The 27,120-nt window shown below is 33.7% G+C and overlaps 1 protein-coding gene and 1 non-coding gene across 2 annotated transcripts in view; both read left to right on the forward strand.

Moving 5' to 3' along the window:
* The window catches only part of CALCRL (calcitonin receptor like receptor), a 38,727-nt gene extending 13,856 nt beyond the window's left edge, over window positions 1–24,871 (forward strand). The window contains exons 6-12 of the mRNA XM_049773338.1: window positions 10,230–10,356; window positions 13,726–13,879; window positions 15,491–15,551; window positions 15,636–15,702; window positions 18,395–18,613; window positions 18,771–18,812; window positions 24,261–24,871. Of these exons, the coding sequence (XP_049629295.1) occupies window positions 10,230–10,356; window positions 13,726–13,879; window positions 15,491–15,551; window positions 15,636–15,702; window positions 18,395–18,613; window positions 18,771–18,812; window positions 24,261–24,479 (889 nt within the window). The 3' untranslated portion in view covers window positions 24,480–24,871. The remainder of the gene's footprint in view (window positions 1–10,229; window positions 10,357–13,725; window positions 13,880–15,490; window positions 15,552–15,635; window positions 15,703–18,394; window positions 18,614–18,770; window positions 18,813–24,260) is intronic.
* LOC126009933 (small nucleolar RNA SNORA62/SNORA6 family) lies at window positions 10,670–10,823 on the forward strand. Its single transcript, XR_007496094.1, has one exon. It is a non-coding gene; the product is annotated as a small nucleolar RNA SNORA62/SNORA6 family (small nucleolar RNA).
* Window positions 24,872–27,120: the final 2,249 nt, after the last annotated feature.

A 27,120-nucleotide genomic window follows, 5' to 3' on the forward strand; every position in this document is an offset into this window, starting at 1 on the left:
AAACTTAATTGGTAAATTGTACAGAACTCTAATAAAATTATAGAATGTATTTACTAGTTTTGTATATTTCACATTAATAGTTATAATATCCTCATAAAATAAGAAAATCTTGAATGCAAGCATATAAACCAAATTAGTTATGTACTTATATCAGAAACAATTTTAGTTATGTAAGTTACCCAAAACAATTTTTTTAAATTGTTTAACTTTTTAAGTCTGTTTAAGGCACCATTATTTACCATTTTGTTTATGAGAAGTACCAAGAAATAATAAAGAAGGAAGTCCACTTTGCCTTGCACATGGCTGATTCTGGTTCCCTTGCTGTACACCATATATTCTCTCCAACCCTTGAGTGATCTTTGAATGCAGCACTGGGAGTAATCTTGGAGCATAGCTGGAAGTGTCCCCAATAAAATTCAAGCAACCAAACAAACTAAAAATACTGTCAATGGCAGGATTTTATGTCGATAACTTTCCCAGAATGTCTGCTTCTCTCCACCATAGTCGGAGAGTGTTTCCCTCACCATTTCATCTTCTCAATTCCTGAAGTGATAAGCTTAGTTGTGTAGACCTGTTCTCATGTTCTGTTGCCTTTGACTCCCTCACCATGTCTTTATATCCCACATATGAGAAAATCCTTTGTACCTGCCCCTCATCTTTTTGAGTAAGTTCATTCAGCATTATACTTTCCAGTTAAGATTTAATCTTGTTAAATAACTGACTAGTAGACCAGTAATGGTGTTTCATACCCACAAAATGTCCCATTGCTTACTTGGTAATTGAAACCAGATAAAACAGCTTTTAGTCTTTGATTTTCAGATATTTCTACTATATGTACCCCAGAATTATTTATTAAAACAGGAAACAGCACTGTATAATAAACATCCACTGAAATAGGAAGAAAAAAATGAGACAGCACAAAATTAGTTCTCTGACTGTGGAATTCATCTTTGTTATGGTTTAGCACAAGAACTTACAGAGAGTGGTTATCCCTGGATAATTTATGGATCTTTAAAGCAATACTCAGGCACTCAGTCCAGGGACCACTCTCAGAGAGAGTCTGCTAGGCTCTGCATGCTACATCATTCAGTGCTTGACTGAGCAATGCTGGGAACTACCTGTGTTACCCGGTGGTCACGTGGGTGGTTCAGGGCCACATGTCAGTGCTCAGGGGCCTGTACAGTGCAAGGTCTAGTACATGTAAGGCATGTGTTCAAGATTTTTTAGGTGTTTTTCAACCCACTACTGAAATTGTTTTAAGGCATGAAGATACGAACTTACTTGGAAGCTTATTTCTCTGGCCAAAGTTCCATGACTTGTCTGTGACCTTGGACAAGTCCCTTGAGTCTGTCTATACCATTAGTTTATTTTGAACTTCTTTGTCTTTGCCAACAAAGAAAGATGTTAGATAAGAGTCTTCAAAATGATAACCAACGGAAGCATCTGTAGAAAAGGGTGTAGTAGACCTTCACATTAGATGGAAGGAAGAGCAAAGCCACTTCATAAATAGTTGGGCACAATGGCTAATAACTGTGTTCAAATAAAGTCAGCAGCGATGGAAATTTGACTTTTCTTCCAACTAACCTGGAAACAATTTGTAGAGGGACTGAGATTTCACCAGAAATTTGTTGTGTTCAAAAAAAAAAAAAATCTACCAATATCTCCTTTTTCTTAAGCCAGCTTTGTAGAGAAAGATTTTTTCTCCCCCTTTTGTTAATTGAAGGCCACTGACTAACCCTAGATAAATCCAAGCATCACACCAAAGAAGTTGCTGTAGAGTATTGTTCATTTTATTTTTTATTTATTTAAGAATAGAAGGAAAGAAAAGTTTATAGCTCCTCTATGCTTTAAATTAGAAACAGAAAGCACGACACACTATTTACCAGATATACTTCAGTTTCACATTAGAGTCAATTAAGGAAGGAGTCAGAGAGGGAGATAAAAAGAAAGGAAACAGAAAGGGAGAGGAAGAGACAGACAGAATTTCAGGGTTTGCCAAGCACTGGGAGACAGGGACTCTTACTCATAATGACCCTTGTAAAAATAAAACAGAACTCTTAGATTAAATAAATAAATAAACTTTGCTGGAATTAATTATAAATTATATGTTAATTACTGTCTAAGATATGACAACAGAGCAAAGCTTGTTCTTACCTTCAACCCAGACAAAGGTTTTTATCTTCTAGCACACAAAAGAGCATATATAACATCTAACTTGTGAGGGTGGGGGAGGGTTGGGTTTGTTTTAACCTTAATTTGATTGATTTTCCAGACACTAATTCCAAATGATTTTGAAGCTAAATTGTTTACTTGTGATTGTAAAGACAGGGACGCATTTCAAAGTAGTTGATATAAGGTACACCCATATCAATTTAGCAAAGAATCAATATTATCCAGTTGGTAAAGCCAAAACTTTTTCAACTCAAAATAACAATAGTGCTTATATTTATTTCTTTCAGGACTTGTGTGACTCAGTTCTCATTTTTCTTCTTTGCTTCTATCTGACTATATTAGATCAACATTTTAAGCTTTATCTCACTTTCGGTTTCTTCATATTTATCTTGAATTAAATGTGATTTTTAATAAACTATATCTCCCCATATTGTACATGATTAAATCTTAAATTAGTTTTAAACAATGTTAATTACATGTGGATACCCTACTCACATTACAGTATAGAATATAGTTTTATTCTACAAATTTTTCTCTGGTATAAATCTGTGAGCACATTAAAACATTCATTTACAAAGTTGTTTAAATTTTGCCACATAGCTGAGTGCAAAAATAGGCCACATAATGATCACTTCGAACATATTCTCACTTTCTATCTAGGATCCTTCTCTCTCTCTCTCTCTCTCTCTCTCTCTCTCTCTTTTTCTCTCTTTAATAAAATCTTTATTTAAGCACCATGATTACAAGTATGATTGTAGTTGAGATTCAATCATAAACCGAATACCCACTTCCTCAGTACAACATTCTATCTTATCTCGTGGAACATCTTATTCATTGAAAATGTGTTGTGTTTCCTGGTTTCAAAATATACACTAGACATTTGTATTTATCCTAGGCTAAATCTACCCTATTACAAAGTTTTTCTTATAATGTTTAATTAGATCATATTTGTGGGGTTTTGTTTCAAATTCATGAATTTTAACCAGTGTGCTAAAATATCCTTTAAAAAGAACATGGTGAGAGCTAAAAACAGTTCTATTTAGTGATGAAGACCACTGTTTAGAAATTTTTTAAAATATATCTATTTTATTTATGTAATAAAATAGTAAAATGTTGAATTTTCACATTAGATTGGTATTAGATTCAAGTCAAAATTGAGTTGTGCAAGAAGAAAGAAATTTATTCTTACTAAAACTAGTTCCACTAGTATATAATTGTTATTCCTGCTATGGATCACAATTTGAGAAATGGAAACATAAAATAACTGAATTAAAACACTTGGACTTATTCTGAAGAGTAAATTTAATATATAAAGCTATTATTGAATAAAAATTGAATATAAAGATCACATTATTGTGTAACACTATTTACCACCTATATCTTCATAATTTTTATAAATATGCAACTTTTTTTTTACTTTTTTTTCTGTTATGTTAGCAAATGGCCTATAAGAAAGCTGTAAATACTTTTCTTACTTCTCAGACACTTTAAATTTAGGAGATTGACTCAGCCTTATATCTCACCTAAGATTGCTTCCTTTCTTTTCTGACTTCTTTCTTCCCTCCTTCCATTCCAATTTTTCTTCCTTTTTTTCTTCCTTTCTTTTTCTCCTTCCTTCCTTCCTTCCTTCCTTCCTTCCTTCCTTCCTTCCTTCCTTCCTTCCTTCCTTCCTTCCTTCCTTCCTTCCTTCCTTCCTTCCTTCCTTCCTCCTCCCTCCCTCCCTCCCTCCCTCCCTCCCTCCCTCCCTCCCTCCCTCCCTCCCTCCCTCCCTCCCTCCCTCCCTCCTTCCTTCCTTCCTTTTAGCCTACCTTATTTTCGTTCTCCCTTTTTCCTTCCCTCCATCTCTCCCTTCCTTTCTGCACTGGACTCAGACCAGGTCTTATGGATAAAATGCATCACGTTGCTACAGAATCATATTCCTAGCCCTTACACTGCTTTTCTTTCTTCAGTTTTCTTTTGTTTCATTTCTATCTTGAGTACTTTCCTCACTCTGACCACATTCTTTATCTCATAATCTTATTTTTCTTTTTAAAATGTATACGATGCTCTCTGGAATCACACAACTTAAATGACTCCTTACTATTTACTACCACATGTGCTATGTATTATTTACAGCTGTTTCCCTAGTATCTGCAAACTGTGCATAGAGTATTACTATGCATAAAAACTGTAACTAAATAGATAAATAGCACAGATATATCCTTATTGTTCTCTTAAGGAGATAGATCAAAGGGTTGGAATTCTTGCTGTGCCAGCAGATGACTCAGGTTTGATTCCCACAGCATTTGGTCCTCTGGGAACAAACCCCGCCCCCCCAGCACTACAATGGTAATAATTACTTTTCCTTCCCAGCACCACCAATTATGAACCCTCCAAAAAAAGAACAAACCCTTCAATATTCTAACTCAATATGGCACTTAATAAAATCATGACCTTGAGACGTTTATCTCCATTTTTTAAAGGATAATGATGCTTCAGACATTATTTAATGAGATAATAAATATAATTTATTTTTGTATCTGGAATGTTTTAAAGACTCTATTAAGAACTTTACAACTTAATAGGAGAGTAATCATCATTGATCACCAGAAAGTTCAACCTTTTCCTTCTTCTCTTGATCTGCCTATTATCTTGGGGAAGAGTATTTGCCTTATGGCAGTTCACATATGAGAAAAATCTTGCTGGCCATATACAATGAGCATGTTTGCTTCTTATGCAAAACATACTAATATGCTATAGTAAATGAATATCCCTGAAGGGGAGGAGGGAGCATCATGGAATATGTACAAGCATTTCCTTCGAAAAGGACTTAAATTGAGCCCCTTAATTGAAAAACTCTCTCTGATTTGATGCGATAAATCATCAGCATCCTCCAAAGGACATTTGTTAATAGAGCTATGAACATTCTGTGTACAGTCTATGCAACACATAATCAAATGATTCCATCACTTTAAGATACTATTCCCTGGTTCTAGGGAAAAGATTTTGTCTTTCATTGCAAAATTATTGTAATTTGCAATAAAATATTAATGACTTACTGTTTCACTGTATTTTAAGGCATATTTGTTTTATTTGTTTTGATAATAAGCATAATGAGGTAAACATAAAACGTAATTTGAGTAAACAAATTTTGAGTGTTTGTTGTGACAGAAATCATTAGAAAATGTTTTTAAAAATAAGCCTACAGGAGCCAGAGCAATAATATAGAGGGGAAGGCACTGACTTTGCATTTCTGTATTTAATTCCTGACACCCTATATGATCCCCCAAATCCACCTGAGTGGTTCCTTAGCAATGAGCCAGGAAAAATTTCTAAACACCACCAGGTATATCTGAAAACCCAGATAAATGAATTAGCCATATGATAACTGGGCTAAAACATCTCACTTTAAATTGGGTGCCCGGCATAATGTAGATATTATGTAATTACAAGACACAGTTTATACCATTTAATTTTCAAGATAATTCTGTGATGTACTATTGTTAGTCCTTTATTATATAGGAAGAAATGGAGCATTAGTTTTTGCCTGCCAAAGTCATCAAGTACTATTCTATGTGCTTCTAATGGTTCAGAAGAAAAATCTAGGCATAGTAATAATACATATGAGTAGAGTGGTTTGGTTGATACACTTGCACCATTTGTTTTAACTCTACTTGTCAGAATTGCATATTGCAATTATGTTTATCACATGGAAATCAACTAGATCCATGAACCACATTTTCTACTCTGTGGTTATGCCATCATAAAAGGGTATATTATAACATGTAAGGAAAGCAGAACATTCTTTACAATCATTCTCTTTCTGCCAACAACATAATTACTTTAATATTTTAGTAGAATAGGCATATTTAAGAATTTGGAATAGGTAAAATTGGATCCAGGTTAAATTGTAAAAAATATCTAAAATGGTTTGGCTTTATTTAAACAAACTAGCATGTCTACTACAGCATTTTTGGTTTTGATTTATAAGCTAATTTTATTTGTAGTGATGTACTAGCATGTGCTCATAGATGTGTTTGGACAAATATGTGCAAACTAGAAAAATTTAAGCCATTTTAACCACTAGACTTTGATAGAAAGCATATGCCAGATAGGATTATCTGCATTTATGTTACCAAAATGTCATGTCAGAAAAGAAACTAAAGCAGTACCAACAATTAATATTATAGAAAGTAGACATATTTATATAAAACAAAGTAAAATAATTTGGCAATTTGGACAACTAGACTTTTTCCAAACATTTATATTAAGGAGATTATCTATCATATTTGGATAATTTTTTCAAGCACTGCAAATAAACATGATGTTTGCAATGTTAGTACTTATGTATCCTCTTGAGTTTTGATTTTTCATAGAATTTTATGCTCTCAGAATCCAAAAATAATCAGTTCATTTACAATAACTTAACTGTTTTTGTTTTAATATGCCTAATTTTCTTTAAAATTGTTTACAATAGATTGTCAAACCAAGTTGGGGTTAGATCAGCATCACCAGAAAATTTTGGTATAGATATTAAAGTTGATGTCTCCTTTTTTTTTTTTTTTTTTTTGATTTTTGGGTCTCACCCAGCAGTGCTCAGGGGTTACTCCTGGCTCCATGCTCAGAAATTGCTCCTGGCAAACACAGGGGACCATATGGGACGCCAGGATTTGAACCAATGACCTTCTGCATGAAAGGCAAACGCCTTACCTCTATGCTATCTCTCCAGCCCCCAGCCCCAATGTCTCCTTTTTTATTTTATATTATTTTATCTTATCTTTCTCTTTCTTTTCGCATTCCGGCATGATTTGAATTCAGAACCGAGACTATTGTGTGGTGCTTCTCTTTATTGCTGTAGGGCTCACTGGATATTCAATTTGACATTTATTTTTGTATTGTTATGGTGTTTCAGTTACCTTTTTCATGTCCTCTCTCAAAATGAGGCTGTTAGCCACTAGAAGGACTCCGCCCATTTTCAGCATATTTTTATTAATTAATTAATTTATTTATTTTTAATTTTTTTCTTAATCTATACCCCATTCTATTGCCTTTCTTTCCCTCAAACAAAACCACATAACTCGATTTATCTAGCTTTGCCTCTCAAATAGAGGGATAAATAAGGGAGGGCACCAGGACCAATCAGATGTATGATCACTGATAGTAAGCTAGACAAAGAGGGGACCTCCTACTCTAGCAGCCTGGAGGGTGATGGTGGGGGATATGGGTTGCAGAAAGGGAACAGGGAAGGGGGGAGGACAAATTTGGTGGTGGGTATTCCCCTGATTCAATGTCAATATGTACCTAAAAAACTAATGTGAAAGATAAGTAAGCCACTATGATCAAAATAAAAATTAAAAAAAAAGAAAAAGGGAACTCCTAATAAAAATATAGATTATCACAGAGAGATAAAAGATTAAGCATATGAAAGAAACTCAAAATTGTTTCAACTTACTACAGTTAACATTTTATCTTATTTTAATTTTTTCAAATGTGAAGGTTCATAGTACAAATGTTTATATTATGTCCCTCAGCTGATATCATTCAGCTTTTTATATTGCTGTTTTTTAAAGTCATTTCTAATGTTTGTTTTATTTCTTACAGTGTACTGTTTATAAATATTTCTGATTTGCTATCTAACCTTTGTTATATTTTGGTCATAATTTTAATACTATGAAAATGTGTTGTTTACATAGATGTCTTAATGAAGAAACATGGATATACATGTATTTAGTATAAAAAGGCAAATGAGCTCAATCTAGTAAAACTTTTTTTTTTGTTTTTATGGCAACTGGGTTATAAAATTGATAAGAAAAAAGGTGCATATTAGCTTGGTACACAGTTCTTTTCCAAAAGAGAGGTAATTCTTGATAGACACAAACTCAAGACAGAGCATTATTTAAAAGTAAAACTATAAGGACTAATTTTATATGTTAATGCTATTTATCATGAATGATAAATGATAAGAATAAACTATACATTAAATAAAGCTTTTAAAACTAGTTTTTCCTAGATCTTACATTTATTCTTTCTCAGCACTCTAAGTAAACATGAAACACTCATGTCACAACAATGGTGTTTCTAAAACTCACTAGAGCCATCTTTGTCTTCACCATAACCTTATTTTGATAATGATAGGTAGGCCTAATGTCATGCCTTTATTCAAATATTCAATGACTCTTTCTTCCATGAAATATTTACTATTACTCCTTGTGACTATTCTACCTTCCATACACTACCCCTTGTACTAAAAAATCAAGTCAAATAAAAACTCATTTGTAATAAAACTACTAGAAGTTTCAGCTATTTTTATTTGGATGGAATTTAGCTGGAGGATATATTTATTGAATTTATCCACTACGATTGGCCTGAAAACTAACTTTTTCAAAAGGAATGTCATTGAAATATCTCAATAGCATCTATTTTATAGAAAAGCATGCATTAAAATTTTACAAATACTTATTTGAATTCAATTTGGTTCTAGAGTCTATAAAATAATATAGCTAACATACCTTACCAAGTATAAAATAAAGCAAGTATTGCTTTAGTAGCCCTTTGAGAATTAAATAAAATAGCTTTATATGGACAGTTTCATAGAGAGGAAATGGAGTCAGTTTGAAGAATGACATTACTTATCATAAATGGTGACGTTCCTGAGATATGTATATATCAACACCATGCATTCAGTTCTTCCATTTTATCTTATATTAGTGAATTTCTAATTAAACACTATATAGTTCTCATGTCTTTTGAATTATTGAGGTAATTTATAAATTCAATAAAGCTAAATTAAAAAATATTGCTCAGTCATTTTTTTAAATCAATTTAATCTAGTCTGATTATCTTGCCTAATTTTCACAGTTAATCTTCATAATCACTTCCTCCATTCATAGTCCTTTTTTCCATTCATAGTTTTTAAAAATAGAAAAACTCAGGGGCCTGGATATAGTACTGCAGTCATGGCACATGCTAGGTCCATTTACCCTTGACCTGGGTTCAGTCTCTGGCACCACACTGTCCTCATACCTGGTGTTTCTTAGTGTCTTCCAGTACCTCCAGGATGGTTTGTGTAAAACCAGGTAATGCAAGAACATTGCATTGAGCTTGTGTTAAGAATGAGTAAATAGGACAACCTATATGGTATAATAAATTTTTAAAGGTATGAACTATTTGAAAATATGGCAAATATAATTTTCAAGTCAATTAGTTGCACATTTTAGGAGTTTAGATTGGTTCACACTCAGTGGTCCTGAGGGCCTATTTCTGGAGATGCCCAATTACAGGTGGTGTTGGAAATAAAACTGAGGCAAGACTAACATTTTAGTTTCTGTACTGTCTTTTCACTCCTTAGTTGCACAACTTTTGAACAATTATCCAACCTCTCAACCTCCACATTTCAGAATGAGTTAAACATTATTTATATTGGGAAATAGGCAGGAAAATTTGCATAAATGCCTTACACACATAAAGTTCTATCTCTACATTAGTGCATGCATCTGTTAAGTAACTAGTTAGTTTTTGTTTTCAGGAATTATTGTTGCCCCCAATTAATATTGTTTTGGAGCCACACCTGGCAGTGCTCAGGGGTTACTCCTGTATCTACGCTCTGATATCACCCCTGGCAGGCTTGGGGGACCATATGAGATGCTGAGGATCAAACTCCAGTCAGCAGTGGGCAAGGCAAATGCCCTACCCACTGTGCTATCTCCCCACCCCCACTAATTGATATTGTATCTCAAATGAATCTTAAGGAAAAATATTTCTTCTTAATTTAGAGCATCTTTTGTTGTAAATGATTTGCAAATGTGTATCTTTAGAATGATCATTATTTAATGGGTAAAAATAATTGAATGTCGGGGCCGGGAAGGTGGTGCTGGAGGTAAGGTGTCTGCCTTGCAAGCGCTAGCGTAGGACGGACCACGGTTCGATCCCCCGGCGTCCCATATGGTCCCCCCCCAAGCCAGGGGCGATTTCTGAGCGCATAGCCAGGAGTAACCCCTGAGCGTCAAACGGGTGTGGCCCAAAAACCAAAAAAAAAAAAATAATTGAATGTCAACAGACTGATTTCTCTTTCCCTTTAGGAGTCTAAGTTGCCAAAGGATTACTTTGCACAAAAACCTGTTCTTCTCTTTTGTTTGTAACTCTGTTGTGACCATCATTCAACTCACTGCAGTGGCCAACAACCAGGCTTTAGTGGCCACAAACCCTGTGAGTAAAACCATGTTGTGCCCTTAAAGTTCAAAGGTTAGTAGGGGAAAGCTAGGAGAGGTTTAGGAGTCTTACTATATGTATGTCTTTAGGTCTGGTATATACATATTTTATATATACATATACATATGTATATACATATCAACATATATTTTTGTTTCAGCTATTTTATGTTACATATATTTCACCAATTTTATGGCTAGAATTTTGTTGCTGGTGGTGCATTAATAGTTAATGACTAATAATTGAATTTATTCATTTGTATTTATTTAATCGAATTTATTTAATCTGTTGAATTAAAAATTTGTCAAATCAAGCACATTGTTAGAGCTTGAAGTTGAGACCGCTGTTGATCCATGAACTCTCAAGTGTAGGTAGTGCGCTACATGAGAGGCAAGTTTTTCTGCTAATACCACAAGGATCTTGGGCCCAATGAGTGGCATTTGATAGTAATTCTTGCTACAAATAACTTTTAATGTGTAAGCCTAGAAATTTTGTACATGTGAAAATTTGGTCCGATTTCTTGTCTTGTTACCTACCTTGAGTCTGTTAAGTATGTATGACTTGATCTTTCTTTTTAAACAAAACTTGGTGAATCCTCCTTTAAGATCCCAAAAAAGGTGTGTTGTGTGTTTAAAATTGATCTGGGTTGCCAATTGATCTCAATCTGGTTCCACCCAAGAAAAAAGAATTTTGTCAAATCAGGCCAAAGAGACTGGAACAAGGCACCTACCTGCTTTGTATGTAGGCAACCCTAGTTGGATTCCTGGCACCAAATATTGTGCCTGACCACCACCAGAAATGATACCTGAGCATAGAATCAAGAATAATCCCTGAGAATTTATGATGTGGCCCCAAAGCGAACAAATAATTAAATCAGTTAATAAATTAGGAAAAAAACATAAACGTCATTTTTGTATATGATATCATTGCACATTCACACTTTAATATAGCCATGAAAAAAGTGATTTTCTACTTTGTCTTTTTTTTTTTTTTTTTTTTTTTTTGGTTTTTGGGTCACACCTGGCGGTACTCAGGGGTTACTCCTGGCTGTCTGCTCAGAAATAGCTCCTGGCAGGCACGGGGGACCACATGGGACACCGGGATTCGAACCAACCACCTTTGGTCCTGGATCAGCTGCTTGCAAGGCAAACGCCGCTGTGCTATCTCTCCGGGCCGATTTCCTGCTTTTTCCTCAAAATAATGTGAAACTTTGTAAGCAATCATGCTTCTTTTGTTTTGTTGTTTTGCTCATAGGTTATGCCTGGCACTGCTCAAAGCTTATGGTCAGGCAGTGCTCATGGTAGGGCACTGTTTTATTGCTACTCTCCCAGTTTAAATATTAATATTTTAGATTAAATCAGGTGTTAATATCCCAATTAGCTATACATATCTGTTATCAGATAATAATCTTCAGCAGAGACCTATTATTTCTTGATAATATAGCTGGATAATTACTTTTATTTTTGAGAACTGTCCTATTATGTTGAAAATAATAAGGTATGTTATTTAAAACGTGGTATTACACATTCCGCAAAAATATTCAAAGAGTAATTAGGTTTTATATTGTTCAATCAAATGGCATTGTTTATAGCAGGAACAGCAAAATTAAAATTATGAAACTTGTGTTTAAAAGTGTTGTTTTGGGCCCGGAGAGATAGCACAGCGGTGTTTGCCTTGCAAGCAGCCGATCCAGGACCTAAGGTAGTTGGTTCGAATCCTGGTGTCCCATATGGTCCCCCGTGCCTGCCAGGAGCTATTTCTGAGCATACATCCAGGAGTAACCCCTGAGCACCGCCGGGTGTGGCCCCCCAAAAAAGTGTTGTTTTAATCAATATAAATAATCACAAATTATCTTACTTCTCTAGTACTCAGTTTTAATCTATAAAAGTATAACTTATCATTCATGTCTCAGAGACACATTTTATAAATTAAATAAAATAACAAACTAAAATATTTAAGTTTAATCAATGTAAATAGTATTTTACTATAAAATAGTAGTATTATCAAATTAATTTTATTTCCATTTGTGAGTGTAAATATTATATACTGTCAAAATTTCTACCAGTTATAGATTGGAAAATATGACTGGTATATTTCTGGGAGAGGTTTAAATTTCCTTTGTTAAAAAAGTAAACAGTACCTCTTCCTCTTTTGTGTCTGTGTTTCTTCAATCTTATATTTGATTCTACTCTCAGTTTTCTTGAGTAGAGAAGAGAAAGTAGTAACTCAGGAAAAGAGGAAGGAAACCATAACTTATTTTTACCATGATGAAACTGTGTTCGAATAAGATAAAACATTTTCATTAGATTAACTTTTAGTATTGATTTCCACTATTAGCATTTAATATTGAAGACTTTACACGTATTAGGTATTTTAATAGTTTTTAAAGCTACTAAGATTTTATAGTTTTTTAAGATTTTTTTAAAAAAAATAATTCCATAATCAAAGGATTGGTGCAGTAATTAAAATAGATGTCAATAGATATAAAGTCATTGCTATGTGAAACTTTTATACTTGGAGTTACATAATAACTCCAAGTTTGAAAAAATATGTACCTCCTAAACGTAGATTAAGGGCCAGAATAATAGTACAGTGGGAATTACAGCAGTACTTGCCTTGCATGTAGCCAACCTGGGTTCAATACTAAGCATCCCATATGATCCCCACAGCATCACCAAAAATGATTCCTAATTGAAGAACCAGGAGTAACTTCCAAGTATCACTGGGTGTAGCAACAAAACTGAACAAAACAAACAAACAGATATTTAAAAAAGCTAGTTGATTTAGAAGTTATACTTATTTTTTTCCCAGAAGATAGCCATTATACATTTTTGCGGTTGATGGAGACAAACTTTAAAAAATTTAATTAGTTGTGTGTGCAAATATCAGAAGCACCATTTGCTGAGGTGAAGACTAACATTTTTAATAAGTTTTTTATTAATATCTTTATTTAAACACTGTGATTACAAATATGATTGTAGTTAGGTTTCAGTCATGTAAAGAACACTCCCTTCATCAGTGCAACATTCCCATCATTGATGTCCCAAATTTCCGTTCTCCCCACCTCACCCCCGCCTGTATTTAAGACAGGCTTTCTACTTGTCTCATTCATTCACACTGTTACGATAGTTCTCAGTGTAGTTATTTCTCTAACCACACTCACCACTCTTTGTGGTGAGCTTCATGTCCTGAGCTGGACCTTCCAGTCCTCCTCTCTTTAAGACTAACATTTCTTACAAATCAGTATGATTAGAATGGAAGAGCATGTGTTGAGAGAAAACATGTATTTCTAACTATGCTAACCTCTTGCGCCACATCTGGATTTGTAGACCATTGACTGTGAATGTCATTTCTTTTCATTCACAGGTTAGTTGTAAAATATTACAGTTCATTCATCTTTACCTGATAGGCTGTAACTACTTTTGGATGCTTTGTGAAGGAATTTATCTGCACACTCTCATTGTGGTGGCTGTGTTTGCAGAAAAACAACACTTGATGTGGTATTATTTTCTTGGTTGGGGTAAGTGCCATTACAAGACAACTGGTGATTTGTCTTAGTAAGAAATCTTTTGAAGGACACAGATTTCCTTTGTAATAAAAATATGTTTATTATTAATCATTTTAAAATATCAGGTAGCCATTTCCTATTGCTATAAATTGGAGTCTTTAAAATAGAACTACTGATTCATTATTATCTGCAGTAATTGGTCAATTAATATTATAATATTTTTTATGTTTAGTGTTCCAGAGTATATCTTGGCTAAAACAATAGAATTAAAATCATAACCTGGGAATCTGGTCTTTGCACTCAGTAGAATATCCTTTCATCTGAAAACTAGAGCATTGGTTTAACCAACTTTGAAGTTTCATTTTTAAAAATAGTGCTTATTTTTTTTTAAAGTTGGCTATTGTAAGAGTGAAAGAATAAGAAAGGTGCAAAGGCTTTCAAAAGTTCTAGTCTTTTCTCATATGACCTCCTGATATGGTATTACTCAGAAAGTAAAACAATGAGATACTTCAGGCATACTCAAAATATTTATAACCATGAATATATAAAAAAACTGAAACAATTCTCTAGGACCAATTTTCAGGAACAAGTAAAATTGTAACTCAAATTTATTTGTTTATCTATCTGGTAAGACAATAGTGATAAATATATGTAAACATGGGGCTAGAGAGATTGTACAGAGGTTAATGTGCATTTCATGCTCATAGCTGATTTCTTGTATGCAGCTAACCCAGGTTCAATTCTCAGCATTCCATATGTTTTTCTGAGCACAGCTAGGAGTTTATTCCTGAATGCAAAGTCAGGGATAACCCTGAACATCAACCAGGTGTTTGTCAACAAATGAAAAATAAAAAAGTAAGCACACACATACAATAATCCTAAGTAATTTAGCTTTACTTTTTTTTTATTTCTTTGGGTTTTTTTTTTGGGGGGGGGGGCGGGGAGAGGGGCAGACCAGAAGGTTCTCAAGGCTTGCTCCTTGGTCTGTGCTCAGGAATCTCTCCTAGCAGACTTGGGGAACCACATGAGGAGCCAGGAATTGAATATCAATCACAAAAGTTCAAGGCAAATGTTCTACCAACTATACTATCTCTCCAGCCCTTAAATTTACATTTTAACATCTATTTTATTTTTGAAACACTTTATTTAGAAATCACCAAACATGCAAAAGTGTGGATCCATGTAATTCCCTTTTCTTTTCTTCAACCACTCTCAACTTCTTATTTCTGATCATCTACCAAACAAACACTGACCAGTTTTATTTCACATGAAATATATCAGCATCCGACTTATGAGCTTAGACTCTGGAATCATTTAAAATGATTTTTCTGAGAAAAAACACACAGACACACACACCTGAAAAAGTCCAATAGTTCCCAGTATACTTTGCTTGATTATTCAGATGAAGTTTGATATTTACTTAATAAACACAGTGACCAGTTTTTTTTGTTTTCAGTGTATCTATGAGTTTTATATTTTATAAATATATAAATATAAACATTTTTGTAAATTATATATATGTTTATATATATTTATATATATTTATATCTTATAAGATATTTTTAAAGTTCCATCTATAGAATAAATTGCCATTTCCTTTCTTCTCTTTTCTGATATATATAGGATTTCCACTGATTCCTGCTTGTATACATGCTGTTGCCAGAAGTTTATATTATAACGACAAGTAAGATAACCTTCCCTTCTGATTTCTATTGAATTTATGTAAAACAAAAATACTCACTATAATGTTTTTGTTTCTTACCACTAGTTGCTGGATCAGTTCTGATACACATCTTCTGTACATTATCCATGGTCCAATTTGTGCTGCTTTACTGGTATGTAATTACAGAAATGTTTCATATTTCAATTACCTCTTGAATTTCCTGGTTCTTGATCTTTTTCATGATCCAATAGGCACTGAAATATACTCACTGTGAGTAATCAGAAAAGATTCATGAAAGCATTACACTTGAGCTACTGAAAGAGGAATTAATTCATTAGAGTCTCCAGCAGAATTGATTAATTAAGAGATCCCAGGGAGCAGTAATGTGAAATGATTATTATAACTAAGCAAAATGAAGGCATAGAGCATTTTTATTGGGTTTGGGTGAGCACTGGGTAGGGTCATCTAACAAGACCTCTGATCTTAAGAAGAGGAACACAGCTTGACAAAAAACCACAGTCCGCATGAAAATAAGGAGGAAGGGTAAGAAATCCCTCCTCCTCTTTTTCTCCCCTTACTCTCATCTCTTACTTCCTCCCATAGACAAAGGTAGCAAAAGTCAGAGTGTAAGAAAGCTGAGGAGGGGCGAAGCGATGGCATAGCAGTTTGGGTGTTTGCCTTGAAAGCAGCGGAGCCAGGAGCCAGGATGGATCTGGGTTCGATTCCTGGCATCCCATGTGTCCTCTGAGCCTGCCAGGAGCAATTTCTGAGTGCAAAGCCGCAGGGTGTGGCCCCAAAGCAAATAACAAAACAAAAACAAAAACAAAAAAAACAGAAAAGAACTGAAGGGATGGTGTAGTCCTTGGGAAACAATCCAGTAGGGCAGAGATCAAAACAGAGATGGGCAAAGAGTGAATTTACTAAATAGGGTGGATAAACATGGAGAGAGGTCAACACTGGTGGTGGAATGGCCCTAATTCACTATCACTATATTCCTGAAATACAACTACGAAGGATTGTAATTAACAGTAATCTCAATAAAATGTTTTTTAAAAAATGCAGAAATAAAAGAGGTTCAAAAGTAAGCATAAGGGCATAGCAACCTAAGTACATAACAGAAACTAATGTACCCCTTGGAAAATATGTCCATATAAACTCTGCTAAATAAGAAATAATGAAACTAAGCTTAGACACATACACACATATATATTTGAATATATATATACATATACACACACACATTCATACAGAGAGAATACACCAAACTGCTAATTAAGAAAGGAACCAGAAACCTATATTATTTCCATAAAATTGTTTCTTCTGAGCCTAGAAAAAGAGCAGGAACCTATATTCTACCTATAATATATTGTTCTGCTCTTAAAGCTTTAGGTCCCATTACAGGAGCTAGAGAGTTCCAAAGTCTTGCAAGGGACTCTCATCATTGTTTATGAGTTCAAGTGCTTTTTGTGCAATTTTTATAAATAAGATATGCCAATCACAATAATTTTTTACTCTGACTTCCTTTGTCATATTTCCTGTTGTTCGAAGTAGTATAAAGTAGCTACAGTATTTTTGAGACCCTCCTATGGGGAAGTTGAAAGGGAATCTGTCGCATTTGGTTTATTGAGAGAGATTTAAGCTATTTTAATGTAGAGCTAAATGATTGGGGGCCCATCTACAACTGAGAATTTTGACCAGTAATCGTTCAGCTGCCACTCTAATGATTGTTACTATTTCTCATAATATGGTTTTAGGATGGTGATTTCAGATGAAATGTCTCTTCAGATGAAGTTACTTTAGAAATAAAAAAAAAAAAATTCCTCCCCATCCACAATCTGTTTTATCCCAAGATGGATGACACTGAAATGCAGTTCATGTGAAGTTTAAAATTGTCTCACTATTTTCATTTAAAATAAATGAAAATATTTGTAGGCATAGAGAATGAGTTTCAAATTTTATAATTTTGTTAGATGCCATTTTGGAAAAGTGCTTTGGATTTAGATTGTTCATCTGATAGAACTCAACTGGTAGCTTTACTGTTTTAAAAGTATAAGTCATGATTTTGTGTATTAGGATCATAAAATTGTTATTATAAATTTATAAAATATAAAAGTATATCATTATATTTTCTTTTGTGGGTTTTGTGATTTCCATATATGAAAACTTATAACAATGAATGTTGCAAAAAGTAATATAATAAGGGTGTATTAACAGCTGATATTTTGGTTTCTCACATCTCACTATTACACCTGTTGTAAAGGCTTATCTGCTTTTATCTTTAGCAGACACATTTGTATGTCTGTAAAGATGTTGCTTTTCATAGATTTTCTTCCAGTAAGATCATATTAAAGTATATATTTTGAATCATAAGTCCCATTGAATTATCTAAGAATAGTTACATAACAATTTCATGCTCAACTTTTTATATCACATGCCTTAAATAAGCAAACTGGTATTGCTTGTTCTTTTCTATATTAAGTGATCACATTATTTCAAATGGTAGTATATTTAAATGAGTATATATATATATAAACGAACACATTTGTTTGAGACCTGTTTTTCTCTGCCAGCACTCAAATTCTGGTATGCAAGTCACAGACGTGAAAACTAAATCTCTTTTCTAACCCTCTAGTTTAGTATTTTACTCATTGGGTAAATTTAAATTATATATTGTCACATAGCTTGATTTTAGATTTTCAAAACAAAGCACATGCAATAAAGTCAGTGTAAAAAAAAAGAAAAAAAAGAAAAGATATTCTTCTGGTATTTTAGAAAACATTCAAGCATTCATAAATCCAAGAGTCTTTTAAAATCCTTCTGAATCCTAAATATGAAATGATGTTCAGATGCATTTTCTCTTATAGGTGAATCTTTTTTTCCTGTTAAATATTGTACGTGTTCTCATCACCAAGTTAAAAGTTACCCACCAAGCAGAATCGAATCTCTACATGAAGGCTGTACGAGCCACACTTATTCTGGTGCCCTTACTAGGCATTGAGTTTGTGCTGATTCCCTGGCGCCCAGAAGGAAGGACAGCAGAAGAGGTGTATGACTATATCATGCACATTCTAATGCATTATCAGGTAGGGTATGCTCTCATCAGTAAAGCAGCTAGCTAAAATTAGTATTACATTTAGATATGTGGCTGCAGATTTATTTTTTTGCTCTGAATGGAGCAAATTGATTATGATGAATGTATTTTTTCTTTTGAAATGAGATCGTTTTATTTTTCTCTTACAGGGTCTTTTGGTCTCTACCATTTTCTGCTTCTTTAATGGAGAGGTATGGTAATTGACTTTATTTCTTTTTTCCTACTTTATATTTAAATATAGTTTTATAACATTTTCTTAGGAGCAGATATTTCAAATTTTATCCATATTAGGAGAAAAGGATCATAGAATTTTTTCAATGAAGTTCTCCCCCCCAAATTTAGGGCATATTAAAACAAAATTCAACTGACTTTAAAATATTCCATTGGTGTCATATTCATTGGGTATTTTTATCTTAATTTTGAATTATCTAAATCTGGATGTTTGTCCAAGGTTCAATGTTAGGCAGACCTTAACACTAATAGAAAGTAGAAAGGCTCCTTTTTCGTTTCCTTCCTTTGTTTTATTTGCTTTTGTTTGACCCCACAATATAATTTTTGGAAGCAGTTTTATAGAGGATATGAGACATTTTTTAAAAAATGAATTTTCCATTATACAAAGAGGATATGTAGTGTATTCAGAAATTTAGGAAAACAGAGGTCAGAATGATAGTACAGCAGGTGCACTTTCCTTGCACGTCATCAACCCGGTGTAAGCCCAGGCATCCCAGATGCAGGAGTGATTCCTAAGTACAAAGATAGGGCACCACTGAATGTGGTCAAAAGAAAAGAAAAGAAATGTAAGAAAACAGAATGTGGGGCCGAAGAGAGCATGGAGGTAAGGCGTTTGCCTTGTACACAGAAGGTCGGTGGTTCAAATCTCGACATCCCATATGGTTCCCTGAGCATGCCAGGAGCGATTTCTGAGCGTAGAGCCAGGAGTAACCCTTGAGTGCTGCTGGGTGTGACCCCCCCCCCAAAAAAAAAACTGAGTGCTCAATTTCAAAATATAACATTATTTGTAGTTCAAGAATTTTATACAAGGCTTTCCTAGATGGATAGTTATAAGCATCCTAGAGGAAGGTTTTGGCAGGATTCAGAAATGTTTAGAAATCTTTACAGTAACTTTACAATAACTCTCATGTCTAAGACTTAATAACTGAGAAGCTTATTATAAAACCTTAGAGGAAAATAGAAGGAATCATTTGGCATAATTTATATAGTACTCTTCCTATAAAACCATTCAAAATTGGCATAAACAAATAAAAGTACTGTTTTATTTTATGTTAGTATCATTTTACTTTTTTCTCACATCTAATATTCTTATCATAATTTTATTATTATTATTTTCTTTTGTGGTACTAGAGAATCAAATCTAGTACTTCATCAGTTAACCACATTCACAGTCCTATGCTATTTTATATTAAAATATATTGTATTTTAAAACGTATTTAAAACATTTTTTAAAAACTTGGTCCAGAGAGATAATGATAGTAGATGATACAGTATTTGCAGACAGTAGACCCAGGTTCCATTCACAGCACCTTATATGGTACCTTAAGCACAAACTTGTGTAGCCTAAACACTCTCCCCCAAAATGTACATATATAAAAGAGTGCTTTGTAAGTTTATTTAAAATGCTACAATTATGATACTTGAACATCTGGAGGTCATGAGCAACTTTTTTGTTGTTGTTGTTGTTTTGTTTTTGGGCCACACCCGGTGATGTTGTTTTGTTTTTGGGCCACACCCGGTGACGCTCAGGGGTTACTCCTGGCTATGCTCTCAGAAATCGCTCCTGGCTTGAGGGGCCATATGGGATGCCAGGGGATCGAACCATGGTCCATCCTAGGTCAGCAGCGTGCAAGGTAAATGCCCTACCACTGCATAACCACTCTGCCCCCAAGCAACTATATTTCTGAAATCACATATTGCAATTAGAAATAGCAAACTATTTATTTTGATAATAAATACAATTATCATGTGCCATTGTAAATTTACTCAAATACCAAAGTAGACAATTCTATTTGCTGTCTATATAATTTTATAATTAATTTAAAGAAAATTATAAATATATTTATACAAACTATATACAATTCTAAATATTAATTATGCCTAAGAACAAGCACAAAATAGAAAAGGTGCATCTCTAAATCTGCAGAAATATTGAATTTTTATGAAGAACAATTTTTAAATATGCAAAATATAATCACTAATAAGATATTTTGTAATAGAAACTGTAGAGTAAAGGCATGGCACGGAAATGCCTTAAATCCTAAATATAATGCTTTGTTCTGGGCTGCATCATTTTTAGGCAATACTCTGAATCTCCCCAAATTTTAGTGATTTAGTGTCTATCACCATTGATGAAAATAAGTAAAATCATGTACCTTAACCAAGAGATACATAGATTAATGTAAAGCAAGCAATATAAAGTTTTGAGATTTACCTACTCAGTATGCAGAAAAAAATTTAATTCCTTATTTCATTCACCAAACCAAAATAATTTGTTAACATACAAGTGCAAATGTCAGTCACATTAAAACCAAATATCAAATTGATTAAAAACTGTATCCAGGGATCTTTGAAACTCATATCTAAAGTCGTGTTCCACTCTGTAAGAAGAAGAGGCACAGACTTTTATTTCTCCCCTGTCCAAGAACTGGAAACATTTTGTCTTTGGAAAGATAGCACAGAGTGGTAGGGCATTTGCCTAGCAAGAGGCCGACCCTTGAACGGACTGTGGTTTGATTTCCTGCATCCCATATGGTCCCCTCCGCCCCGTGAATGCCAGGAGCAAATTCTGAGCCTAGATCCAGCAGTAACTCCTAAGCGTCGCCAGGTGTGACCCAACCCCACCCCACCCACCCCCAAATCTTCAAGTCAAGTTCTCACCAAATCCTTCTGTTCTGCATATCATCTCCAATCTCTGCTCCCTTTTCTTCATTTCTTGAGATGCAATCCCTGTTTGCTTAGGGTTCATTTTTACTTTGATATTTAATCGAAATATTCCTATTTGCATTTCTCACTGGATAAATAACTGTGACTTGACAAAGCTCAGGCACTTTTTAATCGCATCCCTCATCTCCTAAGACAAAAATGTGCACAATCGGGGCCTGAGTGCTGGCACAGCGGTAGAGTGTTTGCTTTTCAGGCTGCTGATTTAGGGTAGACAAGACCGGGGTTTTCGCAGTTCTATCTCCTGGCGTCCCATATGGACCCCCAAGCCAGGAGCGATTTCTGAGAGCAGAGCCAGGAATAATTTCTGAGCAACACGGTGTGTGGCCCACCCACCCCCAAATTGCACAATTAACATAAACATTAAGCTTTAGTCATCAGAAGGGCCCTCTTAGTCACACAGTAAGTAATGGCTGAGAATAGATGTTTAATATTATGAACAAAAATACTTGTAAAAAATTGAACCCACGGAGCCGGAGAGATAGCATGGAGGTAAGGCGTTTGCCTTTCATGCATAAGGTCATTGGTTCGAATCCCGGCGTCCCATATGGTCCCCCGTGCCTGCCAGGAGCAATTTCTGAGCATGAAGCCAGGAGTAACCCCTGAGCACTGCCGGGTGTGACCCAAAAACCACAAAAAAAGTTGAACCCACATTTTGTGATGAGAACTAGCTAGAAGATTTATATTAAGTTCTATTAAATATCTTGCTTTAGACTTAAGTGTGATTCCTTATCAAGTACAGATGAGCATGCAAAAATGTAATGCAAAATTCTAATTGTAATGTCTTATTCTAATATTCTAATGGGCCATATTATTTGTATAACTCACATATGTGTATATCAAAAAAAAAATTTATTCGCTTTAAAAATTCTGAACTAGGCCAGAGCTGTGGTACAGGGTTGAATACACTCTATGATCTACACTGGTCTACATTCTACTATGATTCCCAGAATTAAGGTCTGCATAGTCCCTGGCACATTGAACATCAATAACATAGAATCTTTGAACCCTTACATTGAAATATTGGCTTAGTTGACCAAGAATGATCAGAAGTGACTCCATGTTCCCTGAGGAACATAGTTTTGAAAACCAAATTAAGAAAATGAATAAATGAAAACACCAAGCTTTCCTCGCTTCCAGTAGTCATTTTGCTTGGTATTTATGTTCACTCAATTTTTCTCAACAAAAATTTATTGATAGACTATTTTAACATTCTCTTGAATAGGTAGGTGTGTGTGTGTGTGTTAGAGGGAGTTAGTCATGAACAGGGCCTGTGTATCTGCTTTTATTGATTTATTTTGAGGTGTGTGAAGTTTTCTAAAAGTTCTCAGGAAGCCTGGATGTCTAATGATGGCTGACCAAACTCTACAGGTCAGAGGAGTCAGTGTTGAGTCCGATTATCTGATGCTATTCAGTCTAGTTGACACACTACTTGCTGACCACCACTAGTTACACCTAGCAGTGCAGAGAAAACCATGCAATTCCAGGGTGGCAATTAGTGATAACATATGCAAGACATATGCCCCAGTACTTTGAGCTCTCCTGATTCCATGTGTCGAATTAAGCCTGTTAAACAACTCTCCAAAGTTTAAAAAGTGGTTTTTTGTTTGTTTGTTTACCCATTAAAGTTTATTTTAATGGGTCTCAAAATTCTGTGACAGATTTTTGGTCAAGTTATTTCCACTAAAAAAGTATTGATTTTAAAACTAATACCTTAAACTGACACAAATACACACAAAACAAATGGTCACCATTTTCCCTTTTTTTTTTTTTTTCTGAAGGTTTTACGGTGCATTGCTTTCATTAATCAGTCCTTTACTATTAAATGGTCAATTGAACCAAACAGTTCTAAGACCTTCCACCACTTATTAAGACTGAAGTGGCAGGTGCTGGAAATAATATTCATTTAGCCTTCTAAGCCTTCTGAGCCTAGGCTGACCTTACCAGCATCAGCTGCCTTCTTGTCCACTGCTTTGACATCACCCACAGGTGCTAGGAAAGCACTTAATCAATGTAGATATTTCATGAACAAATAGTTCTAAATTTCAAAGGTAATTTTTACTTATAGAATTAAATCTCTATTTTCCTCTTAAAGATACAAAATACTATAATTAAAGCTGACAGTTCTTTTTAGCACTACCTTCTCCATGTTTATTTCAAATCTTTCATAGGATGCTTTTATATATTCAACTTTCTGTAAACCAGAAATTAGACAGCAGATAGTAGTCAATCAGTCCAACATTTTGTGACAAAATCAGAAGCTAATTAAATTTAAAAATCGAGATTAAAGCTAATTTACCTAAAAATATATTCATAAGTTGCCAAACATAATTTTTGTTTTAAGTCTCTGGATAAAATATAAATAAGATATTTATTTATATATTTTTAAAAATTTTTATTAAATATTTATTAAAAATAAAATTTTAAATAAAAAATACTCAGACATTTCTAAAGTTTTAAGAAATGGCACAGAAAAGAAATTATTCATGGAATTTAAAACACTGATTAATTTGATTAATTTTCCAATGTAAAGGCTTATTCAACTGTAATTAAAAATTAAACAATGTTATTCAATCTATTTATTTAAAAATTTGTACACAGCTGATTTTATGGTACTGCTAAAGAAAGTAATTTCATCTCAATTAATGGATTGCTCTTATATCTTTTTGTGTTTTGATTGATAGGTTCAGTCACTTCTGAGAAGAAACTGGAATCAATATAAAATCCAATTTGGAAACAGCTTTTCACACTCAGAAGCACTCCGCAGTGCCTCTTACACCGTGTCCACAATCAGTGATGGTATAGGTTACAGTACTGACTGCCCTAGTGAACACTTAAATGGAAAAAGCATACATGATACAGAAAATGTTGTTTTGAAACCAGAAAATTTATATGATTGGTAATAGGGGAAGTATTGATTTTACGATTTTGGGACACTCTTAACTCAAGGACTTTGCTATAAGGAGACTTCAAGATTAAAGAAATTTCTCAAATAATACACAGCAAGCCGGCCTTATGAATCCATTAACTTGTGGATAAGACATTAGTGACTAGCTTTATTGGTGGACAGCATCTCGTGCGTCATTTTGCCAGTGTCTATGATGTACATACTCCCACTATGACTGATTTAAGCCTCCAACTTGACATCATTGAAAGTGGAAATGGGAAAAGACGAACATAAGCAGCTGAGACCACTAGGCTGGTCTAAACCCAGCACAGCACTCCAGCAATTCACAAATGGGTAAAACTGTGAAAGAGCCTATGCACATTGGCCAGAATTCTTCCTTTTCTTATAGATCTCACAATGGCCTTGAAACTTACAAGGAAACTCAAAATTTTGTTAACTTTTATGCATTGGTGCGCTTGATTTCTATTTTTGCCCAGAAAGTATTCTAGGTTTTTTTTGTTTACTTTTTAAAATGAACCAGATGATGGGACCGGAGTAATGGCACAGCGAGTAGGAGGACGTTTGCTTTGCATGCAGCTGAACTGGATTTGATTCCCTACATCCCATATGGTCTCCTGAGCCTGCTAGGAGAGATTTCTGAGTTCAGAGACAGGAGTAACCCGAGTGACACCAAGTGTGGCCCCAAAACATAAATAAATAAATAAATAAATAGATAGATAAATAAATAAATAATAAATAATAAACCAGAGGAGAGATCATTTTCTTGTTGATTTAGACTCTTCTCAAGGAAAGGAACCCAGAAAAAAATGCTGAAACTCCAGTTGTATCCAATGCCCTATCTGGTTCTGAGATGTGAATAGTTTGTATGCTATACATTACTACTTCACTAGTATTAGAGATAAATCTTGGCTGATACGACAAAATATCTGCCAGCTTCTTTCCCATCTTGCTATACAAATGGGAGGAATCAGTTTTCCTGTATCTGTAAATAGAAACTTTGTCCTTCCATTTCTACTGTGTAGACAAATAAGCAATTATTTTACATGAAGGAGATTAATGAAGGATTTCTTATTTTGTTGGATGTTTGTAAAATAACAAAAAGAATGTGAAAAAAAAAAGCTTGTAAATATTCTGCGATTCTATTATGGTATTCTCAAATCAAAAAATACAATTTAGGTTTATGTTGGTGTTTTTTATTTTGTTTTGTTTAAAAATTGAAAACAAGTACATTAAATAACAATGTATGCATAAGAATATCTAATACTGTGTCTGGGCTACTTTAAAAAACCGAATAGAATCTGGAATTCTATGTTTGATGATAACTATTTTAAAGACAACCAGATGCCAACATCAGTTTGAGACCTAAAAGAACAAAAATATTATGATATAAAATATTTATTAAAAAAGCAAGGCTGTTGCTCATTGAATGTTATCTTCACTCATTCATAGCTAAATAATATGTTAGACATATTCTTCTATTTTGACGATGAACTTATATTCAAATCAGAAATCTTAAATCACTACAACAGTAATGAATGTCAGTATTCTACAGGTTTTTTTTAACTTTATTTTAAATTCTACTTTAAAACTGACTTTTACCATATGAAAATATATGACTTTGTGTCAGGCTATTCTTTATAAAACATCTAGACAAACATTTAATAGATAATTTACATCTTTTTATATTTTAATCAATCTCTATATGACCATACAAATCAATGAAATATTAATGCCATTGATGATGTTAGAACATTTATAAATTAAGAAGGAAAAATCTCACTGATATAATGACATAAAAATGGGATTTTTAGGTCTTGTTTTAATTTTCATTTAAGTTTCAGCTAAACAAAAGTATCTTGAGTTAATAAAAGTAAAATTTGAGGTGGAAAAGTCATTACATTTAAGTGCTTTTATAATGTGTCATTCTGCTCAAAATACATTAATATAATGTGTTAATAAATGTTATTTTCTAAATTGTCAACAGATGAGTTTCAAAATCATCTGAATAATTATCTATGAAATTATCTAAATTATATGAATTAGAATACAAATAGACCTGATAAATACATAGATAATTTATCATTTATCTAATTGTATGCAGATTTTATTAAGTTAGTTCCATATTTATGGGTTTCATATGCAAACATCAAAAAAAGGAACACAGGTTGTTCTGGACTTTTGACTTTAAATTATATAAAATTTTCTTTAAATAAATTCACATTTTAGCTATTTATTATTCAAAGACACAGGTTCAAATCCTCTGCTGCCACAGTCACAATCAAGTCTCAATGATGACTGACAGTAGACATTTCCTACGACTAGTATGTTGTTAAAATTACATTGCTATTTTCATGTATGTCTTATTGTACCTTTATCAGTTTCTCTGTGGCCAAAATTCATCTTTTACACTGTCTTCAGGTCTAAACAATGTATGATTGATCAGTGCTAATTTTTTATACCTATAATTTTAGGGATAATATTTTTGAATACTCGAATTATTTGAAGCTGAAGCATGAATTAAATCTTGTCTGTATCTTGCTTAAGAAGAAAAATACTTTTGAAAGCCAAATATCTTTATTTTCTGAAAGCTAATTTTGGAATTTCTAACTTTAAAATGCACTATTTTTCTGAAAGTA

This window comes from Suncus etruscus, chromosome 5 (genome assembly GCF_024139225.1).
Source record: "Suncus etruscus isolate mSunEtr1 chromosome 5, mSunEtr1.pri.cur, whole genome shotgun sequence".
Taxonomy (NCBI): Eukaryota; Metazoa; Chordata; class Mammalia; order Eulipotyphla; family Soricidae; genus Suncus; species Suncus etruscus.